Source organism: Mixophyes fleayi, chromosome 6 (assembly GCF_038048845.1).
Source record: "Mixophyes fleayi isolate aMixFle1 chromosome 6, aMixFle1.hap1, whole genome shotgun sequence".
Taxonomy (NCBI): domain Eukaryota; kingdom Metazoa; phylum Chordata; class Amphibia; order Anura; family Limnodynastidae; genus Mixophyes; species Mixophyes fleayi.
This window is the reverse complement of record NC_134407.1, coordinates 45,209,699-45,237,129: the sequence shown is the minus strand read 5'-3', so window position 1 is coordinate 45,237,129 and position 27,431 is coordinate 45,209,699. Positions and strand designations below refer to the sequence as shown.

Below are 27,431 nucleotides of genomic sequence, written 5' to 3'. Positions count from 1 at the left end.
TGGGGAGAACACTGAAAAGATAGCAGACCTCTAAACTATGTCTGTTTTTGTCATCAAATACATTAACCCTTTCTATAGATCATGACAAAATAAACATATTATTTTCCTAATTATCCTGATTACGCTATAATCATGACATTTTGGATCCAGTTTGTCAGTATTGGTAAATTGCACATCTGTGACAATCAGTGCTAAATATTTTGTTTCTATGATTCATCAATTCATATTAATGTAAGGGAAATCTTTGCAATGGCAAAAATGACATTATTATCAAGTTCGGTAAACATCTCTGGGGCATTGTAGTGCACCAAGATCAGACTATGAGCTTCATGAACATTGAGTGTCTCTAAAAATTATTTTCAAATGTTGGCAACTAGGCATCTGATTATTTACCAAATATTTATACATTGCTCACTGCAGTGATCCAAATATGAGATGATCCACATAGTTTTGGACAAAAGAGGTTGTTTTAAAGAGAAACTATTTAAAGAGAGACTATTATCGTTCTACAAGGGGTGATCTGCACTTGTTTGTTCAAGGCCTAACATGTTAAATAAATCTTTAGCAAGAGCCAATAGCATTGTATAGTTTTTTTTATCTCTATAGGTTTTGTTATTTGAGTAGGTTAAATAAGAGCCAATTTTATTATTATTATTATTATTATCTTTTATTTATAAAGTGCTAACATATTACGCAGCAATGTACATTGAGGTTATCATGACACAAGCAAATTATATACAATGACATAAAACAACAGGCAATTGCACTTATATTCTAATACAGTGATGGGCAATAGGTAGCCCTCCAAGCCTTCACTTGTGGCCACCATCTCCTTCATTTATTGTTGTCAGATTTGTTTGTTATAGTCTGTAACACATGTTTAACATTCCTGTTGATATGTTTTTACAGATATGTGTCTCTTTATTTAATTGTATTGTTTTAACTTATTAAGCGTAATTAAGGGTAATGTGTGGTCCTTTTTAAATTTAGAGGCCCACCCTTGCAGCCCCTGGAGTGTATCAGGTTGCCCATCACTGATCTAAGAGGTGTGGGGAAGACTTGATACATAAAGTAGAGGAATATCAATTGTAGCTGTGGTGTAGAAAGTGCATGTGGCTATTGTAAGGCAGCAGCATTATTCAATAATAAAGCAAATATTCAAATCCAATATTTGGTCATTGGTTCCTTATAACCTGTGTGGTGCCTTTTTAAAAAGCACTGTTGTGCTTGATTGTGGCCTGGTATGTCTTAATTACCAATAATTCTCTCAAGTGCATAAGCAAATGAGCCTTTAATTAAACTTAGTTGAATTTGTGTGTGTATAAAGAAATTCAGTAGATTGTTACTACCTGTTCTTAACTTCCAAGAACAATTCAAGGCATTGTGTATACCCCTGGAATGTGCTATCTGTGACATGCCTAAGTTTTGTAAGATTGACCAAATGTACAGTACCAAGTCTCTTGTTCAGATTGTTGGTAGTAAATCTCGTCACATCAGTGTGCCTCATACACAAAGTCCTGCCACCACTAAGATTTAGTTCAAGAGCTAACACTATTAGGAAGTATTCAGTTTCTCCCTGTTTGTTTCCAAAATTTCAATTACAACCTAATTGAATCAGTGATACTGTAAAGCAAACAAAGTCTTATCTTATGTGTTGTGCATATTGTGCCACTATTTATCATACAACTAAGCAACAGGGGGGGACTATAATGAAAGCAGGCAGCCGAGGGGGGTGGAACCTTAATGACATTTAGATTGACTACTGGATAATCTGATACTGATCTCCCGTGTGGCAAATGTATCAGCTATAGACCATGACATGTCCATGGCTACTGTACGTTATACCCAATTAAACAGTTATTGGGTTTTGTGCTTACCATAGCGGGGATCATTAGATTACTGTTGTTAGAGAACAACACTGGTCTAAGTAATGTAAAAGATCCTGGACCCAGACCAAATGGTAGTACACTCACCTCTGAAACTTCACCCTACCAGCTATCTAACCCTTCACGCATACCTTGTGTTACACCTTTTATGCCCTACAAATCCCTCTGTTACCCTACCTTTTAATTGTCTTAATTTACCCAACTCTGAAAATCTTCCTCCCACCTCCCCACCACGGGAACCGTGCTGCTACTCTGATCAATCTTTAAAGCGTGAGTTTAACACAAAATGTGAATTAACATAAAAAGTGAATGTCATCTACTTGAGACATCGCGACCATATTGTTGGACCCAACTTGTCATTAATATGGCAATAAAGAAAGGGGTCTGGCCATAATCTGACATTACACTCTCTCCTGTGCTGTTTAATCAACATAATACATTTGGCATAAATAGGTATAGTGTGCCCCATTGTGTCTCTCTATACCTCATCGGGATGCCCTTACACTTCCCTTTGTTCTTATGACTTGTCTTCCCTGATAACCATATGTGTGGTGCTACCAGCAAGATAAAGACTGACTTACTCATTTTGGAGATTAAGTTCAAACAGAATAGAAAGAAAGATGGGAATTAAATAATATCTATAGGTCAAAGTAATTTCCCCTCTTTGAAATAACTGTCATACAGAATCTTCATGACTTACATCTGAAAGAATTCCTCGTAAAATATCATTCTTCTTTCTTAATAAGAAGATAATATAATAATAATGCTTTCAATAAGCTGTTATTTTATTCTGCTTAATTGTTTGGCCTATTCATCCTTTAAAGTGGAACTGTCTCCCTTCCTTAACATTTTTTTCATTCAATCAATGACAACAACCATGTTATCCATTTGTCTGGTAATACTTTCCTTCTTATTTTCATCTTTATTTGGTTTTTTTAATGCGCTCTTCACCTCCCTCTTTGCTAGAAATTCCCCTCTAACGCCAGTGACGTTCTGTGGAAAGGTGACCACCAATCTTACCTTTCTTCTACAGTATTTTCCACACTTCCAGCATCTAGGCTGCTGCTGAATATCTTAGAGACACCAAGTGGGTCAAAAGGGTATTGCAGTCGTTAGGGAGAAAATCTAGTATGATGTGGAACACGAGAAAGCTAAATTAAGCGATCCTACATAGCTAGGGCCTTGTCGAGTAATGCGGTTTATCTTCTAGTAACATGCTTCATCTGTAGTTACAAAAAGGTCTTTTCTGTTTTTTAACCCACAGTCAACTAGACAAACCCTTATTTAAGGATTCTTATGCCAATGTAATTTTTTTTCTGTAGAATCTCGTCTTTAAAAATAATGTACCATATTATTATAGGGTGCGTTAGATAAAATAACTCTTGGGGGTTTATTTACTAAGCTGCGGGTTTGAAAAAGTGGAGATGTTGCCTATAGCAACCAATCAGATTCTAGTTATCATTTATTTAGTACATTCTACAAAATAACAAATATATTCTGATTGGTTGCTGTAGGCAACACCTCCACCTTTTCAAAACTGCCGTTTAGTAAATATACCCCTTAATGTTTACCTTTCTTTTCTTTTCTTTTTTATTCAGGTGATGTTTTTAAATGACCATATGCTACTATTTAGAGACAGACATTTTTGTACCCAAGCGTCTTAGTGAGATAGTGTGAGGCTGAAATGAATCAGTATATGTTGTAAATTGCTGTTTCTGTTATAAACAGTACATTATGCAGCACATAGTTTACAGAAACCGGCTTAATTTACAATCTATTGTTTGTAAACAGTATATTTGAATCCACAATCCACTGCTTAATGATCAGTGTTGGGCTGTTCTTCCTTTCATTATTCATTAAAAGAATTTTAAAATTATATATATTACTTTCAAATGCAAAATATTAATGGCGAACAGACTGTTATATTTTGTGAAGGTACCATTACTAAAACCATTTCATTATTTAAATGAACACTCACATTTTGTACACTGCACATGCCAATGATAAAATATGAGATTTCACTTTGACACTTTTAAACTTTGCAAAACTTCTTAACAAGTTTTCAGGTGTTTAGAAAGACATAAGGACCCTTTATGGGCATAACACGGAAGACCAGCAGAGTCACTTGTGGGTTGTTTATTATGACACAAATACCAATTAGCTTCGGTGGTGATGCTAAACTGTGATTTTTAATGATGAGCCTAGGGAGAATGCCAGGAGCTGTGCCATATTTAACGTGACACCTTGTAACAGAATTATGTTTTATCACAGTTTTAACAGTGCTTTTGGGGCTATATATGCCTACACAGTCTTGTGATATGTGTGTCCAAGGAGGACAAGATTAATGCTGCCAAAGAACTGCTGGTTTTATGAATGCGTAGAGGACAAAGAAAGCCATGCTTAGCAGTGATTGTACTTAAATCACAGGAATTACTCAGTGTCATAGGAAACCATCAAATCAAATGAGGTTAAAACTGCACTGAGCAAGTACACCCTGTGGCATAAAATGTATATAAAATATTTTTATTTGTTTGCTTACTTCTGTTTATTTGCAAATGCAGTTATAAAACCTGGTGCACACATCACTGTACAAGAAAGGTGCTGTAGCCATAGAAACTGATCAGAGTCTGACATTTTTCTAGTAGTTGATTGACTGGTTGTTATGGGTTCCAGCACCTTCAAATGTCTATCAAGGTTTTATTTTTGGTTTACTGTTCAGTGTGCATGAATTATTCTGTGCAGAGGGTCATTTTTCTTTACCTATCTGTATTCATTGCTATGAAAATTGCCATCTTAACTATTCTGCTGATGGTAAATACATTCAGAGACACCAAAAAATCCGTTCCATCTAGTGGCCATATTAATAGCAAGGTAGCCATTGCACATTTGTTTAATGTCGCTCTCATATGACAAGAGACAATTTGTGTGACACACAATATTGTGCATCGGAACGTTTTTCTTTGTTTTTTGTTTCCAATACCTGCTGGCTTGTATTGTGCATGGTATATGCTGCTGTTTATCACAATGGCATCTATTACTAAGGAGTAAGCATGGTTCTATGCTGCTGCTTATCACAATGGCATCTTTTACTAAGGAGTAAGCATGGTTCTATGCTGCTGCTTATCACAATGGCATCTATTACTAAGGAGTAAGCATGGTTCTATGCTGCTGCTTATCACAATGGCATCTATTACTAAGGAGTAAGCATGGTTCTATGCTGCTGCTTATCACAATGGCATCTATTACTAAGGAGTAAGCATGGTTCTATGCTGCTGCTTATCACAATGGCATCTATTACTAAGGAGCAAGCATGGTTCTATGCTGCTGCTTATCACAATGGCATCTATTACTAAGGAGTAAGCATAGTTCTATGCTGCTGCTTATCACAATGGCATCTATTACTAAGGAGTAAGCATGGTTCTATATTGCTGCTTATCACAATGGCATCTATTACTAAGGAGTAAGCATGGTTCTATGCTGCTGCTTATCACAATGGCATCTATTACTAAGGAGCAAGCATGGTTCTATACTGCTGCTTATCACAATGGCATCTATTACTAAGGAGTAAGCATGGTTCTATACTGCTGCTTATCACAATGGCATCTATTACTAAGGAGCAAGCATGGTTCTATGCTGCTGCTTATCACAATGGCATCTATTACTAAGGAGTAAGCATGGTTCTATGCTGCTGCTTATCACAATGGCATCTATTACTAAGGAGCAAGCATGGTTCTATACTGCTGCTTATCACAATGGCATCTATTACTAAGGAGTAAGCATGGTTCTATACTGCTGCTTATCACAATGGCATCTATTACTAAGGAGCAAGCATGGTTCTATGCTGCTGCTTATCACAATGGCATCTATTACTAAGGAGTAAGCATGGTTTTATGCTGCTGCTTATCACAATGGCATCTATTACTAAGGAGTAAGCATGGTTCTATGCTGCTGCTTCACACGATGCCATCTTTTGCTAAGGATTAAGTCTTTGCTCTGGACAGAGTGTGCAGAGATGGGTTCCCTATACCGGTCTATCTAGTCAATCACGTAAAACAAGACTTCATTACGTACCTAACATATAATAATGCACTAGACGAAGGTATATGGGCTTTTGCTAGGTTTGTGAAGCCTTTTCACTCTGCAAAATATTCTGGTTTTAACACAACTGTGGACAATGGAATTATCAGCATCATTCATTCAACCTACAGAGTTATCTCAAAATGATATGTCAAGTTGTCCTGAATAAGTATCTCCGAAAATAAACTGCTAAGTAACATTTCCAGCAGTAATTAGAATATTATGGTCCCTTTTAGGATAATGCTAGCGGCATCTATACCCACACAATATGCACCTAGCCAGCAGAAAACCACTAAAAAACCCAATGTGCTTCATATTACAAACTCCACAATTATTCTATATGAATTAAGAACAAGCCTACTTACCATTGCCATGCCTACCACTGGTAGGCTACCAGCATCATGAGATAGTTGACAGGAATAATGAGTAAATGACATTATGAGAATATAGAAAAAGCTCAGTCAAGGTGTTGTGGAGAGAGTCCAAATGTGCAAGTCTGGAGTCAGACCTTTGTCAGAGGGGCTGTCATGCGTTATATGCACCAAAATCCTTCTGAGCATACAGACAAATATTGTCTATTGAAACATGACCCGACATAATTCTAATGGCGCTAAAGGAGATGTGCAGAATTAATCTGCTCTGTCTAGCTGTGTTTCAGCTGTTTCTGGAGAGTTATTGTACTGTATATAGTATACAAGCATGGTAAATATACAGTTTATTTCTGTTATTTTATTGTATGGTATGTAGAACAGTCAGTGAGACACAGGGAGGGAAATATGACCCTTTTGTATGTTAATCATATTTGCTTTCATTAATATAACTAATCAGTAACAAATGTTTTCAAACATGAGAGGGGTATTTTCCAAATATTATATCCTTTAAACACTGTTTTGTTTTAATATTATTATTCAGGAGTTATTTTTTTATTTTTTTTTAAGTGTTTACATTCCACCGCTTAATAACAATACTGACACAATCAACATTTTGTTTTGCAGACGGCAAGGTAGAAGTTACAAAAGAAAGTGTGAAGCTATGCACCATGGGACCAGGAAAAGTATTTGGAGAACTTGCTATACTGTACAACTGCACCCGCACAGCAACCGTCAAAAGTAAGACTGTACCCTCTTTATTGTATGCACAGTGTGCTCTCTCCTGTACCCTCTTTATTGTATGCACAGTGTGCTCTCTCCTGTACCCTCTTTATTGTAGGCACAGTGTGTTCTCTCCTGTACCCTCTTTATTGTATGCACAGTGTGCTCTCTCCTGTACCCTCTTTATTGTAGGCACAGTGTGTTCTCTCCTGTACCCCCTTTATTGTATGCACAGTGTACTGTCTCCTGTACCCTCTTTATTGTAGGCACAGTGTGCTCTCTCCTGTACCCTCTTTATTGTATGCATAGTGTGCTCTATCCTGTACACTCTTTATTGTATTCACAGTGTGCTCTCTCCTGTACCCTCTTTATTGTATGCACAGTGTGCTCTCTCCTGTACCCTCTTTATTGTATGCACAGTGTGCTCTCTCCTGTACCCTCTTTATCGTAGGCACAGTGTGCTCTCTCCTGTATGTATATATCATATATAGATATGTATAGATTTATATATGTATATATCACCTTTGAATAGCCGTTGGTGCACGTATTGACAGTGGAGGTATTTAACCATTGTATCGCTGAGGTGTCCAGTATAATAAGTGCATTGAATATCTGTGTGCAATTTTTATAATTTAATCACTCTGACATATATGTCTTGAATTAATGAAAAAAACTACAGTAAATGAAGAGGGTTTCCACTCTCTGTATTATTCTCACATTGGATAGCCTTTTGTACAATCCATCACCAAAGAATATAATTTAAACCTCACTTTGTTTCTTTAAAAATTGCAAGATGTTATTGTTGAATCATAAACATTTAATGTTTCATACATGACTGGTGAGACAAAAGTCTGTGAAAGGTGTACACACTCCATACACTATGGGGAATATTCAATTGTGCGTGGAGTCCCTCCGGGACGGACGCAAACGCACTCAGCGTTACCGCAATATTTCAGTTTTCCCTAAGGCCTACCCCCATAGGGTTGTGAAGGGAAGTCCGTGATGTTGTGGTGCCATATTACCGTAAAAAAATGCACAGCCACGATGTTCATCCGAACATCACAGCTAATTGAATATGCCCCTATATATGTTCAATATCTTACTGCAGTGAGGTAAAAAGTTATTACCAATTAACTGTCTGTGCTTGAAGAAAAGAAGTCTGATTATCTCTAAATCCAGTCCTTTTTTTAGAGAAAGGGAATCTACTATAGTTCAGTTATATAAACATCTGTAGGCAAATTACACACATGGTTTACTACTGGACTGTGGGTTGATACATATATCTCTCACAAATGACGTATTCCCGGCACACAGATTCTAATCCTTGTGGTCTGAGGTCTCTCTATAGCTTATCCTTCTCTTATATCGATCACTATCTTCTTAGTCTGTCACAATATTCTCCTTTGATATACTTTATTGCATGAATTCTCCTCAATGTTCCTCTTCCCTGCTTCTCCTATGTCCTCCCCCTTCTCTCTTTTTCTCCTCCACTCATCTGTCTCAACCGTCACTCCCTCTCCTGCTCTTTGACACCTGACCTTTATCTTTGCTTAGTTTCTAATCATACTCCTTCTCGCTCTTTAAATGAACACATTGCTCATGTACTCTAATTTCTAATGTCAACACTGTTTTTCTATTTTAGTGTTAACATTAAACAATTTCAGTAACACTGATAAAATAAATAAACATTCTCATTAACATGGGTTACATATATTACTCCTTGTAGCCAGCTTGATGGACACACCAGCACTACACAGAATTATACCTGATATGTTTATTGCTAATATGAAATAAATCAAGCTGAATAAAATAGACTGAATTGATGAGGTATACAGTTACTAAGCTATCAACATCATGGTATTGAAATCCAAGGCATATTGCAGTCTGTTGCCCTGATTTGAGAAAAAGATTAATAGGTGAAGGATTAAAGGGCTGAAAATGGAATGAAACCAGGATACATCCTTGATGTTGTCACTGTTTAGTATCTCTACAGTACAGATACTTAGGCTTCTCTAGCCAGAGCTCTTACATGCTTCCTGTGCATCCACTGTTAGACCTGATAAACTATTAATTACGCCTTAAAGATTTTAATTATGTTAATCACAATATCACTTTGAGATATCACTTGCTATTGGATGGTGATATAAGTGGGATTTTTATGTTTGCAAAGCTTACATAAAGGATGACCAAACCCAAGATACATATTGCTTACATAAAAGAGCTACCCCTATAAATATATATGTGAACCTTTCAGGAGCTTATCAGAACTGAAGATGTTTGTGATAATGTGATCATGAGGGGGACGCATATTATCCTAGACACAGCGGGCTTCCTGCAAGTAATCTCAGTGAAGGACACTGCAGCCAGCTAATAGCTAGCTACCTTTTACAGAAGACGGCTAAAAACAGCTACATAGCAAATGTATATACAATGTCAAACATATCAATTTCTGTCATTGGGACTTTTAGCTATTTACTTGTGAAAGGTATTAGATATTTTATATAATGCAACATGTATTTATGGTGTAGAGGGCCTTCAATTGGTCAAACTGATGTTAAACCGCTGGCAGCTTTTAGGAAAAGTTTCCATGACTTATGTAAGCCTCTGTCCTATATAAATCTATTTTTATTATTGCAGACTTTGTCCCACAATATGCGTTAAATGCTCAGTAAAATAATTTGTCTATAAAGAGCAAGTTAACCACTAACTGAAATTAATATATATCAATGGCTATGTATAAGATGAATTATATTTATTAAATAACTGGAGTGTTAATACTTCACATACAAAACATAGAATTTGATGGCAGATAAGAACCACTTGGCCCGTCTACTCTGCCTATTTTTTAATCTATGGTAACTTCCAACCCAATTTGGTGGTGTTTCTAAAAGAGAGCAGGCACAGAAAGACTTCCAGCTTGGCAGACTTGCTTTGCAGAAGTACATCATGTAGAGTCAGACGCAGGTTCAAAAATGTCATAGCAACTTAATTCCGATTCGTTTATTTGAGCCCATGAGGACTATCCTAAAGATGTGGGAGGGGCTTGGGGAGGCAATAGTATTTTTTTTTAACAGTTACAGGTTAGCAGTGAACAATGTATGTAACCCTTATGTCTAATATCTGAACGTTTCAGTTCTTGCTGCTTAGTAGTCCTTTAAAAGCACATTTTCGGAAGCTATTACAGCACTTGTAAAAGATGATGAGCGCAAAAATACTAATGATTTAAAACGCTAATGTGACACCATACCACGGCTGAATGAACAATACACAAACCACCCTCCGTTTGACTATTAAGAGGAACATGCTTTGTGATGAAATTCACCTTTAAAAGAAAAAAAGTCTGTTGATCTGGTTACACTGATGTTTGGGGCTAGATTTACTAAGCTGCGGGTTTGAAAAAGTGGGGATGTTGCCTATAGCAACCAATCAGATTCTAGCTTTCATTTATTTAGTACCTTCTACAAAATGACAGCTAGAATCTGATTGGTTGCTATAGGCAACATCCACACTTTTTCAAACCCGCAGCTTAGTAAATCTAGCCCTTGGTCTCATTTAACTCTGTGGATTAAACAAGTGCTTAGCAAGTTAGAATTCTAAGTACTTTCCTTGATTTGATTAACACTGGTGTATGAAAGCAATTAGAAATGCAGAGCAAAAAACACTTCCATAAATTGATCATTAATAATCAATTATAAGGATTTGCCAAATACTTTCTCATAAAATTACAGAGTTACATTATATGAACACATTAAATCAGATGTATTATTTGTACTATAGCATAGTGTCAAGACATGTGTATTGTGTAAGCAATGTTGCCCCTGGTTATGTCTTTTTTAATTAAATTGATTATTTTCTTTTTAAATGGGTTTATTTATAAGGTTTATAACTTTTGACAGAGCTATTTATAAAAATGTAATGACTCACGTGTAAGTATATAATCACTGGAAAATACTGTCAATACTTCATTCTATAGCTGAAGGTTAGTAAAGTGTGTGGGCTACATTACAAAGTTCCTCAGTTTACTTAAAATCTGGAAAGTTAGTGTGCAATCAATCATACCAATAATCCAACTGTTTATGGTTCAACTTTTGGGGATGATTTAGTTACACTGAGACAAAGACAGAGCACTGAGTAACTGCACAGTGTTTTGAGTAGCAAATTTAATTTTCGCTTTATTTGGTTCCACTACATCAGTTCAAGTGTTTCCTCAGGGTTTTTTAGAAAAAAATCAGTAAAGGCTGCACTATTGTCCTTATTGGTAAGTGGATGGATCTATGTGTGACGTGTCTCATGTCAGGTGATATATCATGTCTGGCCAGGGAGCCAGGAAAGGGGAGGAGTTAGAATGATTAAAACCATAGTTGCCAATTCCGCTTATAACAAGCGGAATTGGGCTTGTTTTTTTTTTTTAGAGTTGCGGGGTTTTTCTGGTGACGGGTTGCGGGTTTTTGGTGTTCATAACATTTTTATTTATTTTTCAAAAAACTTTATTGCCTTGTGTATAATAGCGGTTTAGTCAGTGTAAGGACGCTGCTGGTCTCTTACGTGGGCGTGACCTCAGGTGTTGGTAGGTAAACTTTAGCATTGGCTCCTCTTTGGGGAGCCTGTCTGTGTTGTATGCAGTAGATATGGAGAGTATATATGTGACCAGTCAGAGCATGATATGTGTAATTATAGTGTAAAGCTAGGGATATATTGTAGTGTACAGAGAAACAAACCCCTAAAGTGCAGCTATAATTCCTGAATCTTCATCTTTAGTTACTGTAACTGCAGAAACTGCTGCAGATCCCATTACTATTAATATTATCTTATTAGTTGTATAATAAATAAAAAAATAATAATTTTTTTGCTTTTTTGGGCTCTTTTTAGGATTGTTTGGGCTTGTTTTGGTCTTGTTTTTCACTTAGCGGTTGCTTGTTTTTCATTTCAGAGTTGGCAACCCTGATCAGAACGTTCTGTCACCATGTGGAGAACCTCAGATTGTCACAGATTTTCTGTAGCTAGTAAGGTACTTGTAGTTCTACAGTACCTAGAGATATGAAACTTTACTATAATAACATTGGAGTCTATACTTCTCTGCAGCAATTGGGCTAGATAGCTTTTTGCTTAGCTTGAATATGTGTGCACCCTTATTTGGATTGTGTTCAGGGGTGGGGGACCCAAGGACTAATGTTGCACACAGGCCCACTCATTTCTTAAAACGTCCCTGACTGGAGGGCTGCAGATCACTGCCTCCTCCTGAAGTGCAGCTTTACTGAGCAGAAAAAGGCATGTTGCTCAACAAGAATAAAACCATGTTTTCTACCTAGTAATTAACAATATATTAATAAAGAGAGCTGATCACCTCTTTCTGGCCAGAAACAACAATGGATCTTTGGTTAAAGAAGGGAAGTAAAAATGTTGGCCTTGAAACACACACAAAACGCAGCAGCATCAACATCTGAATCTGATCAGCCGTGTGCTGAACTGCCGCCTCCCCCAATATAACATCTTTATGACCAATAAAAAGATCATCTCTGCAAGAAAATAAAATTTGATTATTACATCAAAATTGGTTTTACATATACTGGGCATCAAGAGCAACCAAAGCACAGTGTGTTTGTGGTGAAGCGCTGTAAAACATTTGGTGGTTCCCAGGGGAAACAAATCTGTCGGGGTTGCTCAGTGTAAAAAGGTTAGGAAGGTTAGGACACAGGCTTGTGCTACTAAGGATTTGTGGATTCCACATGTGTGACATCTTAAAGAGATTTATGAACATTAAAACTTTAAATGTTAGGATGATCTTGGCAGATTTTCAGAAACATTTTCAAAATTCCCCAGATGTTTGAAATACTTTGGGTTTGTTTGCGTTTCTTTCCACATTTATAGTGTATCAGTCCCAAGGGTGACTATCCTGATGTATATTTCCATTTATGTCCCTGCTTATAAAACTGCCGGCTAGTTTATCTCTGTCTGTCTCTTATAGATCCTGTATTCTAAGCCTTCTTTGATGTTTCAATATTTCCCCTGCCTTTTCTGAACCTTTAACCTTGCCAAATAAAGAAAAACATTAATATTTTCTGCAGATCCTTCAATGCAGTTTATTTTATACTCTACTTAACTTTCATCTAAGCTGTTTATATTTTAATGTGGTCCAATTTCCAAGTGTGAGGTCCAGATTTATTGCTATGGTCTTTATGTAGTCAGTAAAGTATATACAGATGGTACTTTTCGGTCTATTATTTCAACATACCAGTTTTATAAACCTCATGACTAATTTCAATATTTGCAGAACAACGTTCATTTCTGGAGATAGTCTACCAGTAAACGCTGGGTTGGCTGCATGTATGTAGTGTAGTTTCTCTGTGTTACATTTACGTCTTTGATGTTTCCTGTTTTACGCATTACCCACGGAGAGCAGATTGTTTCATGAACTTGAACAGGGACACTTGGGCATATTTATCAAAGGCTTAAAAAGCCTGGTTCACGCATGCCCATATCCACAGAGACTGGCTGAGGGAGCAGTAAGGTGACTCTTACCACCCAGAGCCTGTGTCACCTGCAGGCCCGGCGCTCCCATTAGGCAAGGTTAGGCACTTGCCTGGGGCGCCGGGCTCTGGAGGGCACCTGGAGGGCGCCACAGAACTGGAAATTTATTTTAAAACTGTGCGGCGACCGCTGACCATACCTGTCACGGCCGCCGCACAGCATTCAGATGGACGGGGAGGGGGGGAAGAGGCTATTGCTCACCACCGCCGCCTCTCTGCTCCATCTCCTCCCCTCCACTCACTAGTGTCAGTGAATGGAGGGGAGGAGACGGAGCAGAGAGGCGGCGGTGGTGAGACAAGGTAAGAAAAGACGGGGTGAGGGGGAAGGAGGGAGGAGGGCGCCGATTTTTGCGGGGGGGGGGGGGGCACCGATTTTGCCTAGGGCGCCATGGACCCTAGCACCGGCCCTGGTCACCTGGGCATCTGAGTATCGCTGAGGCAAGATGTTCCTGATAAACTCTATTTGTTAACACCGCAACAAACTCAGATAAAATCAAATCATCCTTATAACCACATTTTGATAAATAGGTGCCTAAGACATCAGTAGACCCTGAGAAAAATCACATTGGCATTCCTTGGGATCAGAGCTTTAAAACGAGTGCACTTTGGGCTACTTGAATAGGAATACAATTAGGATAAAAGCTCTAAGGTCAGAATTTTTGTTTCATTTTTTTTTTATTTGACACCAGGGTATATATGTATTAAAGTGCAGATTCTGCAAATCACTGATATTCGGCATCTTTGCATGGGAAATTTAAAATAACAATGGCTTGACAGGAAAAGTTTGCCTATAAAGCAATTACCATTTTACATTTCCCCCACAAAGATGCAGAATATCAGCGACTTGCACAATCTACACTTTAATACATTTACCCCCAGAGCTCTATTGGTCATCGTAGTCACCAAACTCATCCTGGAGACTCCCTTTTTTGAGAAAGAAGCACTTTAACACTCCCTGCCACCCCCTGCCCAGGGGGCATGTACACCATTCTGAAATGTATGCCATCAGGTATGGCATACATGCCAACTTTCAAAGTCACGCGTGACAGGGTGTAGGAGGGGGCGTGGTGACGTTGTTGCATCTCCGTAGCTCCGCCCCCACTATAAAATACCGAAATTCACAGAGTTGAATAGCGGGGTGGGGGCTTAATCACGCAATGAAGCCACGCCTCCGCCATTCAATCCCATGAATTTTCTGCAGATCTGGGAGGACTCTCCGAAATTCGTGAGCCTCCCGGGAATTCCCGGGAGAGTGGGCAAGTATGAGGTCTTCATCAAAATGAAACCTGTGAATGCACAAACTCTGCACTGACGGCCTGCCCTTAGAGGGAAGAGGGTCCGGGGCAGCCTAGTGCTTCAGAAGCATACACAGAAGATTTTAATGCTGTCCAGTCCTGCCAGTGTGCCAGGCAGCAGCACTCACAGAGCATTCAGCGCTGCCCCTCCATGAAGGATGGCAAGGGGCCGTATAGTTAGTAGGGACCACTGCTCACAGAGCATGCAGTGCTGCCCCTCCATGAAGGATGGCAAGGGGCCGTATTGTTAGTGGGGACCAGTGCTCACAGAGCATGCAGCGCTGCCCCTCCATGGAGGATGGCAAGGGGCCGTATAGTTAGTGGGGACCAGTGCTCACAGAGCATGCAGCGCTGCCCCTCCATGAAGGATGGCAAGGGGCCGTATAGTTTGTGGGGACCAGTGCTCTCAGAGCATGCAGCGCTGCCCCTCCATGAAGGGTGGCAAGGGGCCGTATAGTTTGTGGGGACCAGTGCTCTCAGAGCATGCAGCGCTGCCCCTCCATGAAGGGTGGCAAGGGGCCATATAGTTTGTGGGGACCAGTGCTTCATTCCTAAAGAAACAAAAGAAATGCAGTAGTGGGTGTTACGTGATGACAGCCTCCTTAATGCCCCGTAACAGGGTCAAAAAAGAACACATCTTCAGCATGCTCAAAAACCTTTTTTTGTATTATAAATATTTTATAATAATTAATCAAGAATAGTTCTAAATATTTAAAAATAAAACAAAATCACCAATAGAGCTGTAATAAAAATAATATACAGTCTTACTTTCACTTTATCTCTGTGCTATTACTGTATAGCTGGTATATTGCTAATGTATAGCCCTATATTTACCCACAAGCCTGTGACCCCTCTTTATCAGTCTGTGCCCCACATGACCCCTCCTTACCATTCTGCACCTAACATGCCCCCTCCTCACAAATCTGTACCCCACATGCCCCCTACTCACCAATCTGTACCCCACATGCCCCCTCCTCACCTATCTGTACCCCACATGCCCCCTCCTCATAGGCCTGTTCCTCACCCTTCTGTACCCCACATGCCCCCTTCTCATAGGCCTGTTCCTCACCCTTCCGTACCCCACATGACATTTGAACGTCCTTAACAGAAAGGGTACTCGGTACTCTCTAGCCCTAATGTTGGCCCTTGCTATGTGGGTGACCCTGGTTGGCTGCTTATCATCCAGTCCTGAAGCCAATAGTAGAAACAGGAGTAAGCTATATATGTGAATCTCTACAACTTCTTACATTCAACTTGTTAATCTAGAATAATACCTGTGCTTGCACATTTTATTCAGCTTTTCTCTATTTACATTTCTCCTTCATTATGGTCTTTTTCTGTTTAGCAACCAGCACAAATGACTATTGTGATGATCTACTACAAAGTATATATAAGATCACACTTTTGCTTCTCAATTATTTTTTAACCACATCAGAATTTAATTTCAGTCCCTACTGCTTTTATTACCTCTTGTCCAAGGAAGAATCTGCCGTTTTCCTGACAGATGATATAGTAAACAATCACAGCAGTTGGCTTTTCAGTGGTTTAAAATTATTGGATGTCCATTTCTTTTATAACCTGCGTTACTGGGAAATATTGAATCTCCCAGGCTCTCTCAAGCATTTATTATTGCAACAGAGACTTTGAATGACACCTCAAAAATTACCTACAGCAACGAGAGGCAGCTGTGGCAAATCTCAAATTGTGTTGGATGTTATAGAACAATACATTGGGAATTAGAATGCCCGAACTGTCAGTGCTTCTCGATATATAATCAAAGCCTCGGAGGCTGAGCAAACAACACAAACAACAATGACTACTTTCTTTTTTTATTATTCTTGTATCCCAAATAATTCTCTAAAAAATAGTACTCAATAAATGTGTTATACTCCATTTAATGGCTTGCTCAACAAATACAAAACGTGCCGCAAATGCAATATCCAAATAAGTTTATTAGAAGATATAATGAAAACAATGGTGTCATTAAAATGATACAATATTTCATAATTTAAGATGAAGCCCTATTACTAGGAGGCTGTCAGCAGAATGCAGAGAACATCATAGAGAAACTGTAAACTATGAAATAAATCATTCATTTTCAGGCTCAGCAGAGATCAGATGAAAACTATGTTACAAGGTTTGCCAGAAGTTAAACGTATTGGCTCAACAATAAAATATAGGTTGCCCCAAATCACAACCCAGTGACCCAGAATGGAAAGGACTGAGAGAACGAATGCATTATAGCCTTGGCGTGGCGTGAGCCTGCTGCTGCATGATAGTGTAATACTAGTTGCAAAGGAAATAATGTTTCAGATGTTTCCTAATTTTAGCAACCTAACATAGGAGGTAATTTACGAACCCTAACATGTTGCATAATGCAAAAGTGTTTTTAGACCTATCGTGAGCCTCTAGTTATGTAGGTGCACCTAGGAGCAATACAGGCAGAAAGGAGGCGTTGGATGGACTTAAGGTGTTTCTAGCAGAGTACATAGTAGGCACACCGGAGCACATTGTTTTTTGGGGCAGTGCAACATTTTGCTTTTGCAGTGTAAGATTACTAAAACGAAATAAGGAGGGGGGGGGGGGGGCTCATTTGTTACTGAACTAAAGGGAGCACAGCCATTTCTAGCCCACAATAGGAATTGCATTTTGCAACAGCTCTGACGGTCTTCTGGTCATGTCCCTATAATTCTAATGGTCCCTGTGAAAATTTATCTTTACAGACACACTCTAAGCACAGTGATAAACAGCTTCAGGCAGACAAAGTTGCCACATGTAATAATATAGTCTCTCGTGATTAATTGAAACCAAAAATGTTGCCAAAGCAAGTGGTATTTTAAGAAAAAACTGAACAGTTTATGTTATGAAAGGTGGAAGGAGGTTGGATGTGATGGTTACACTTTAGTACAGTGAGCCTCTAGAGCAGTGTTTCTCAACTCCAGTCCTCAGGACCCACTAACAGTGCAGGATTGCCAGGTGACCAGTGAAATAATTATACCACCTGCTACACTGGAGATATGGAAAACATGTACTGCTAGGGGGTCCTGAGGACTGGAGTTGAGAAACACTGCTCTAGAGATTTGTCTCCCTCTCCGCGTGCCTAGATGGGTTGCGGAGGAGTCTTCTGAAAGCGAAGGTAGATGTGCTGCTTTAGGTGTGCTGAGATTAGCATGCAGGCACATTGGTGCAAAGGTGTTTACGGTACATGACTTCCACAGTCAGCTGAGACATGCCAAATCTACTGTCATTTAGGATTGGAGCACAGAGGAGTTTAGCTGATTACAATTACTTCTGATCATTGTGAGGCTTTATTTACTGTTGAAATAAAGCTGGCTAATCTTTTATCTTTTTTTATGACAAATAATCTTTCTATCTCCATCCAATGTATTATATGATGTTTTTTGAGATGGAAGCAATGACTGACAAGCATCCAGCTCTTTATTCATCTCTAATGCTAACTGACATTTCCATATGGAAAGAAAGTTAAACAATGTGCAGGTAAAATGTACAACGCACAGCACTTGTCACCTTGATTTAACACTGTGCGATACATGAGCTTTAGAGATGAACAGAATTGTGGTGAAATTTCCCCCAAATAGGATTTTGCAGCTGAACAAATCATTTTGGAGAGATGGAAATTCCCGGCTATACAATCCTCACTGTGCTGCAGAATGCCCATTTGCACTGTATTTGTAAGGTCGTGCTTTGTGGATCTTATATTCTATGAATAGGGCTGTGTCGAGGATGGTCGATTATTCTACTGTGTGGTGTGGTTGGGGTAGGACTGTGGGGACACTTATGATTAAATTCCGCTATCCAAATGTGGAATAAGGTGAACTTTTAGTGGAAAATATCATCAAAACCTATATTTTAAATGCTTGCTATTTGTCTCCAAAGAACGTACAGATGGAGCACAATTGTTTGGACACATGGGGCTAGATTTACTAAGCTGCGGGTTTGGAAAAGTGGGGATGTTGCCTATAGCAACCAATCAGATTCTAGCTTTCATTTATATAGTGCTTTCTACAAAATGACAGCTAGAATCTGATTGGTTGCTATAGGCAACATCCCCACTATTTCAAACCCGCAGCTTAGTAAATCTAGCCCATGGAGTCAGCCTGTCTCATAGCACAACAATTGTTCTGTTTACAAATACATTTTGGGGTTAGCACGGCATAATCAAGCACGTCAGGTAATGGCAGGCCTAGATTTATGTGGTCACAATACCAACATAATGTAGTGAACTATGTGTTTGCATAGAGTGCACTTTGACGTCACATTGGCTGGTTCTGGAACCAATAGACTTTATTCTGCATTCATGAGCAATCGTCAGCCGTCCGGATGCAGGCACTGAATTCACTGAGGAAGGAAATCAAGCACGTGTGATTGGGAGGACACAGAAGAGGAGCAACAGCTTCTAACTCTGTCCATGGCTGTCATCCAATACTTGTATAATTTACATTCACATAGATTACCAATGTTTTATATCTACAGTGAAGCTTCATAGCATCCAACCAAAAGGTCACTTTGGATAGTGTCCCAAGAACTGCTGCTATACCTTATGTTGCCTTTAATGTCATATGTCTATAATGTCAGTGCACTACAATGTGTTCTGCCTTGGGAAACTGTTCTGTAATACCTTGTGATATTAAGCGATGCCATATGCTATTCTGTAGTATAGATTGCTCTGTTATACTATACACTGTACGAAAGTCTGTGACATTCTGTGTACAACATACAGTCTCTCTCAACAGCACCTTTTCTGGACCATGGATAGTGGGGGCTGCTGCAGTGAGACAAGGGGGATCCCAGCATTATTAGGCTCCTGCTCCTATTGTCTGGAGACTAGCCATGCCGGCGATCCCCTTATCATCATAATCACCATTTATTTATATAGCGACACTGATTCCGCAGCGCTGTACAGAGAACTCATTCACATCAGTCCCTGCCCCATTGGAGCTTACAGTCTAATTTCGCTAACATACACAGAGAGAGAGAGAGAGAGAGAGACTAGGGTCAATTTTTGACATCAGCCAATTAACCTACTAGTATGTTTTTTGGAATGTGGGAGGAAACCGGAGCACCCGGAGAAAACCCACGCAAACACGGGGAGAACATACAAACTCCACACAGATAAGGCCATGGTCAGGAATTGAACTTATTACCCCAGTGCTGTGAGGCAGAAGTGCTAACCACTGAGCCACCGTGCTGCCCTTACTTGTTTGTTTAGTGTTGACTACTGCTGCAACCCAGTGACAACGCAATGGTGCTATGCTGCTGATTCCCCGGTCCCAAGGCTGAGGAACGCAGAAATGCAATTCTATAAATTTTCTCAGTGAGCTCCTGCTGATGACATTGCCATAACGGGTCCCGGTGATCCTGTGATGGATTTGGCTTGGAGGTGAAGCAATAGCCTAGTGACAAAACCATGAAAGTTAGGCTGCAGATCAAAAGAATAGATCTCCCAATTGCCTCAGACTTCTTGGACGCACCTCTCCCTCCAGTTCTGTGCTGTCCAGTCCTGTGCCCCTCTCCTTCTTCTTACATTGTGTGGGGCAGAGGGGAATCATCTCCTTCCCTAACAAACTAAAAAGGTGAAAGAGCAACAACCGGCTTGTCAGCGATCGCCTAGTGGTAGTGCTGGCCCTGTCCCCAGCCCAAACTAAGAGTCGCTGGAGCCTTAGGGGTAAATTTATCAAGCTGTGAGTTTAAAAAAGTGGAGATGATGTCTACAGCAACCAATCAGATTCTAGCTGTCATTTTGAGAATATGCTAAATAAATGATAACTAGAATCTGATTGGTTGCTATAGGCAACATCTCCACTTTTTCAAACTCATACCTTGATAAATTTACCCCCTAGAGTCTTCTGACTGCATGTGAACAGGTGGTTGGACAACTCCCCCTCTATACTATAGTTATTGTAAAATGTGCAGGCTGACCCTTGTGCACAAATAAGGGGGTCAATATGAATTGATTAAGGGAGTGATTCCTCCTCCCCCAGATCTGTGTATGATTCAGTATAAAAGTAGGTTTAGTGACCATCCTTGTGGTATATGTGTATGCAATGAAGGGCTAATTGAGCCAATAGATTAATATCTATTAGACGCTGCTTGTTGCTGTAACTACACCTGTTCCAGCACTGCAGTGTCCCTGTCATAAACAGATGAAAACTCCCACTTAATTCCACCCCCTGGCTGTCCTGCATAGAGCCAGTTCCCCAGCAGTCTTGCTTCACAGTCAGGAAGGATTCCGCAAAGTGGTGCTGCAATAGCTACATATTACCCAAGAAGTGTGAGCGGCTCTTGGTGCCAGTAAAGGAGACTGGTGGTGGCAGCGAATAACCCACCTACAGCTGGGGGACACCACATTGGTGTGTAGCTGACAGTCAGTGAGTGGCTGGCTTGGCCAAGAGGTACCAGCAGAATATGTGACAACTAGGATTGAAACCCCAAAACACAGGGTGAAGTGAGGAAGCATAGTAAGCCCCACATCAGAATGTATATGGTATACATCCTACTATTAATATTTAAAAAGATTTAAGTTGCAAAAAAAACAACTGTATTTAGTGAACAAATCATGATGGAGCTTGTAGTGCACTAGGGTCTGCATATAGTGCACCACATGTAAGTAATGACACTGATCTGCTTACCTACAAATGTTGGATCTTGGCAGCGTGCCTTTATTTTTACTGTAGCTTCCATCTGCCGTCACTGGCTTCACATGATCTGCTCTAACCCATTCTCATTTTTATAATAAAACATTTTGGATAGAAAAGCTAAATTAGAATTTTAGGCTGTAGAGGAGATTTTGTTACATAAAACCTTTCAGTGGTTCCTATTAGTTAAGTTATTATGTAAATGAAATATGCTAATAAAATATTCACAAAGTGCATATTAAAATTGGCAAATGAGACTAAATTATAAAAAGCTATCATAATAGAAACGTAATCCAAAGAGTGTAATAGATCAAGTACTTCAGAAATGCAACCTAAAGGAAGATAAAAATAATCCAGCACCAGCTACAACTGGGTGTTATTTCTAAATTTGGCAAAATACAACACATGCTCTGGCTCAAAATTAATTTAGTAATCCCTCTTAATGTATAAATCTTGCGTTTGCAGGAAAGCCATTGGGAGATCAGTGGGTACACGTTGGAGAACTGAGACTCTCTGCTCTGGGCTGTTAATTCTTGTTTAACACTAGACCATGTTTCACAGATCTCTATTTTATTCCCCAGCAGAAGAACGGTTAGATCATATTGCCAATACTGTATGAATCAAAATGACACTAAACTTATTGTTAACACCCGATTCGGTAGAGGAAAGGATTCGAATGGAAGACAACAGCATGTATAATAATCCCTATTTTATAAAAAGATGCCGGTCCCGATGCTAAGATGAACGTACGCAGTTTGTGTAGTGTAAATTACCAAAACTTGCACTGCACATGCCCACAAAGAGAGCGAACGTGTGCAAGTACCAACGCTATCCTCCTACTGATTATTGTTTTAGTATTTTATCCAACTTGTTTTTATTAAATTTTATTATTACTATTTATTTTTTTTAGGAATGTAGTACTGAAAGCCAAAGCCCAAGATTCCATTTTGAGTACACATGAGTGAGAGGCAAAGCCAGCTCACAGATACACAGAGAGGCCAAGCACTGGTCTAGCGAGCAATAAGACTCTTCTTACCACTTCCTGTCAGTATTGTCGGGAGCTGCTGGCCGGCATCCTTTAATTGGTAAATTGGCAAATAGAATATTTTTAGAATATATTTTAAGATATGAAATCTTCCCTATCACAGGGTCTTGATAAATAGAACCCTGTGGGTTAGATTTACTAAGCTGCGGGTTTAAAAAGTGGAGATGTTGCCTATAGCAACCAATCAGAATATTATATGAATGATACTAAATGAATGAAAGCTAGAATCTGATTGGTTGCAATAGGCAACATCCCCACTTTTTCAAACCCGCAGCTTAGTAAATCTAGCCCTGTGTCTTTATATATGTTACATTACAGTGCTCATTTACAGAAAAGTAAAGCATTCTCAGAAATGTTATATTTCTCCTTTAGCTGTATTTTTAGCATAGACCTGTCATTAATTTACCCAACTGCTACACAACAGTTATTTTGCACTTTACAGTGTGGTAGCGAGTAAGCCTTTTATAATATAATTGTCATTTCAGATAGGTGACATTTAGTAGGCAGGAATGTAAATGATATGCAATTATTCATGCTTTACAAGTATTCTCTGACAATCCCACAGATTTATTTATAACTCAAGTGAAGCTGGATAATTTTGAAAACTAAACTGAAGCTCAAACAACAGCCCCAGGATATAGTGGTTCAGCTCAGCAATAAATGACCATATGGATTTTCTGTCAGGATAAGCCATTATTGCAGTCTTCTAGAGTGTGGTTACTCATCATAAAATGCATGATTGCATTATGTAAAAACATTTGTATATTTTATCCTAACAAATAAAACTTGTTGCCCAACATAAATTATTTGAATGTGGAACACTAAGAACCTTCAGGGTAGCTTTTGGCTTATCAAACGTTCTACTAGCTGTGTAGGCATCTTAAGGATTTTGACTTTTGTTTCCGAATGTCTTTTAAGATTTTGTTTTGACAAGTAGAGCTTCAATTTTCCATAAATAAGCTTCTCCTGGTATACACTCAAATGGACTTTCTCTTCTTATCAAGTCTCCCACCCAGATAGATATCTGGAGCAGACCCTCCCTCTTCCCTCCCCTGCCCAAAATCTTAAAATAGCTGCTTGATCTGAAGCAGGAGCTGCTATCTTCTGAGCCCTGTATATGATGGAGAGCTGGATCCATGGGTAAGATCTCAACATGGGGTGTGCCCTGTTTGGTTAGGTGCCACAGAGATATAGCCAGATGACACTTTTGGTGGCTCCACCTACACGTCCTTACGTGGTCCAAGAGATGGTTGTGTCTAAGCAACACTAGTAAGGTAAGGGAAGAAGTCCAACTGGCGGAAACTCAGGGAGGTTTGCTTAGCGGAAAAGTCTGTAACTGAAAACAACAGTTTAGCGGATTAGCAAATAACAAAATGGAACACTTTAAAAATAAAAATGAAAGGTGATTTTTTTATAGGGGGGTAGTGCATGCAATAAACCTCTGGAGATATAATGGGTAACGTTCCTATGCAAGACTGGATCAGCTTGCAATAGAATCTAGCTTCTTAGACAAATATTAAAAATATTTTGGGTAAGTGCGCAGTTCAACTATTGTTGTTCATAATGGGTAACGTAGTAACTGCTTAAAAACATTATCACTGATGCCTTTTACAGTACATACATGTCATTGACCCTCTAAACAATACAGTTTGAGACTTTCTACACTAGAACTGTCCAGCTCAAACACATGTCCTCCAGCTTTAAATCAAACGTTTAACAAAATGTTTTAAGAAACAATTAATGAAATGGTTGTGTTCAGCAGATTGAGTTCCTGGCACTCTTCCTGTGGAATGGCTCCGAACACCTGCAGTTATCTGTCGCACTTTGCAGGTAGATGTGTAATTTGGATAGAGACAGAATAGACCGTCCCCAAGGAAATACATTTCTACATTGGAGATATTTCTGAAAACCTGACAACCCACCAAAATATGGCCTGATTCGATTTGGTTAATTAACACTGATTACATGTTCATAAGTCGGATAGAACAGCCTAATTTTCTATTCAGGGTTGCTCAGTAATGAATTGAAAAACAGTCTAATGTATATACTAAAACCACAAAAGCTTAAACAAAACAATAATAAACAATATGCAGAGTGGAATAAAATGACATTAACATGTGTTTATGTAATGATTTACATACCTTGATTTGACCATGTGTGTCCTCACAGTCACCTTTAAAAAGTACATTGATGTGGCTATTTCTTCCTATGATTTATATATCCCGCTGGTTTAATCTTCTGTGTCGACCTTCTCCTTTGTGTTTCTTGGATGTAAATTAACAGTCCCATGTTGATATTAAGGAAATTCTTCTTTAGAAATGTGCTGTGTTTTTTGTGAAACTATTAATCAGAGGATTATAAAATATGAAGAATAGCACATCTAAAAAAAATGAATAATTCCATTGTGACCTTAAAAGTATCTTGCTGCTCTGGGTTTTTATTTCATTGTTAATATAGAAGATGTCTTATAATGCTCATGAAGAAAAAATATAATCTAGAATTGAAATGTGGTCACAGTGACTTTAGTACCACTGATTTGCAGCCACTTTTGTAAAATTGTGATCATAAACTTGTTTAGATTTGTTAACAGTCCATTATGTTCCACGGCAGCCTTTGCAACTCATATATTTCTATTTTCTCAAAATAACCAGAATTATAGGAATTGTATATAAACTATATACATTGGTATAACTTTTTTTCACATATAAGGAAAATTATGGTAGTTTTTCCATCTGTGAAACTTTTAATCCCAGTACATTATCAGACCATATTTGGCCACTCCCCTGGAGACTCCTGAGTTCCGGGTAGGTCTCCTGGACTCCTGGTAGAGCAGGCCACTTACCTCCATCTTTCCCACTCACTAGTGAAGTGGGCAGGATGAGGGCCTCCATGACGCAATTCATTGCAAATAACTTCATTTTGCCTTAGGGCAGGGCCAAAATGACGCGATTCGCGCCACCCTACCCCCCGCCTCCTCTCACTTTTCCTTAAACTCCGCTCCGGAAACAAAAAGTAAGTTAGTTATTATGTTACATAGAGTGAAATTCAGTATTTGTTGCCTTCCCAATGTGGAAAAAGAAATGTTGTAGACTAAACCAATAATCACTCTCAACCTCAATTTACTATGGCCAAAACGGAGGCCCACAGTAACTCATGCCTCTGGGGTGTTACTAGTTCATTATCCATTTGCTGAATTCTCATGCATATTGGCTCAGCCAATAAAATGGAGAAGGTTAGAATGTATCACTTAGCACCCTTTAGACCAGGCCTGTCCATCCTGCTGCCCTCCAGATGTTGTGAAACTACAAATCCCAGCATGCCCTTCCAGCTATCAACAGGTTGTCTACTGGCAAAGCATGCTGGGGCTTGTAGTTTCACAACACCTGGAGGGCCGCATGTTGGACAGGCCTGCTTTAGACACAAGTGTTAATAGAGGTTTGTTCACTTAAAGTTCTAATCTGTGACCAGTTTATATTTAGGGTCAGACTGGGCTACCGGGGAGCCGGGCTATCCCCCGGTAGGCCCCTACCCTGATCGTTCCCCTCTTCATTGGTGGGGGGGAGCGGGTAACTTTTAAAAAAAATGTCATCATCACTCCCGACGTTCAGTGAGGAGCGGCACAGAGAGGCGTTGGCAAGAAGAGAGAAGACAGAAGAAGAGAAGAAAAAAGCCGATAGAAAAGGTAAGTGCAAGAACGGAAGCCAGGGGGAGTAAAGGCAGCATGGCAGAGAGTGAAGGGGGAGCACAGACAGCATGGCAGAGAGTGAGAAGGGGCAAAGGCAGCATGGCAGAGTGAGAAGGGGTAAAGGCAGCATGGCAGAGTGAGAAGGGGCAAAGGCAGCATGTTAGAGAGTGAGAACGGACAAAGGCAGCATGGCAGAGAGTGAGAAGGGGCAAAGGCAGCAGGGCAGAGAGCGAGAAGGGGCAAAGGCAGCAGGGCAGAGAGTGAGAAGGGGCAAAGGCAGCATGGCAGAGTTTGAAGGGGGTCTAAAGCAGCATGGCAGAGTGTGAAGGGGGGTGAAAGCAGCATGGCAGAGTGTGAAGGGGGGCCAAAGCAGCATGGCAGAGTGTGAAGGGGGACCAAAGCAGCATGGCAGAGTGCAAAGGGAGGCCAAAGCAGCATGGCAGAGTGTGAAGGGGGGCCAAAGCAGCATGGCGCAGGGTGATGAATGGGTGCCTGGAGAAAGGGGGGAGCAAAAGCAGCATGGCACAGTGTGATAAAGGGGGGGCAGGAGAAGGGGAGAGCAAAAGCAGCAAGGAGGGCGCAGTGTGATTATAAAGGCACAGCATGGTGATGAAGGGGCAGAGTAACGTGTGTGTGATGGCACAGTGGGCTTGTGACAATGTAATCTGTGTGGTAGGCGGTAACTAACTAATGGGTGCTATTTTGTTTGTGGGGTGATGGTGGGGCAATTTCATTTTATAGTGGGGACTATTAATTTAAGATGGTTTGGGCGCTATTATTTGAATGCAGGGCTGAGTGTAAGGAGCATGTGGTCTATTTATTAAATGTGAATATGAATTATTTAATGGTAGTGACGGTTGCAGGTAAATAGGTATATTTATTATACGTATATGCTATTAATTTATTGCTGGGGCTGTCTGGAGGGAGGGAAAAAGGTTTATTTATTAAATGGGAATACTATTACTTTAATGTTGGGGCTGGAGAAAACCTAAGTATTAATTGTGGGTCCTATTGATTTAACACCGGGGCTGGTTGTTATTTTCTAAATGTACCCATTTTTTTCCAAATAGGGCCCCCAACATTCCAGGATCCAGACAAGCTGCAACTAAAGAAACCAGCAGCCACAGGTGGTGAAATTGACAAGAACAGGTAGGACAGTCAAATGTTCT

General features: G+C 39.6%; 1 protein-coding gene across 4 annotated transcripts in view; it reads left to right on the top strand.

The window, feature by feature from the left end:
- Window positions 1–27,431, top strand: part of PRKG1 (protein kinase cGMP-dependent 1) — a 796,378-nt gene that overhangs the window by 394,380 nt on the left and 374,567 nt on the right. For all 4 annotated transcript variants that reach the window (XM_075216377.1, XM_075216376.1, XM_075216374.1 and 1 more), the window contains exon 3: window positions 6,959–7,072. In XM_075216377.1, the coding sequence (XP_075072478.1) occupies window positions 6,959–7,072 (114 nt within the window). The remainder of the gene's footprint in view (window positions 1–6,958; window positions 7,073–27,431) is intronic.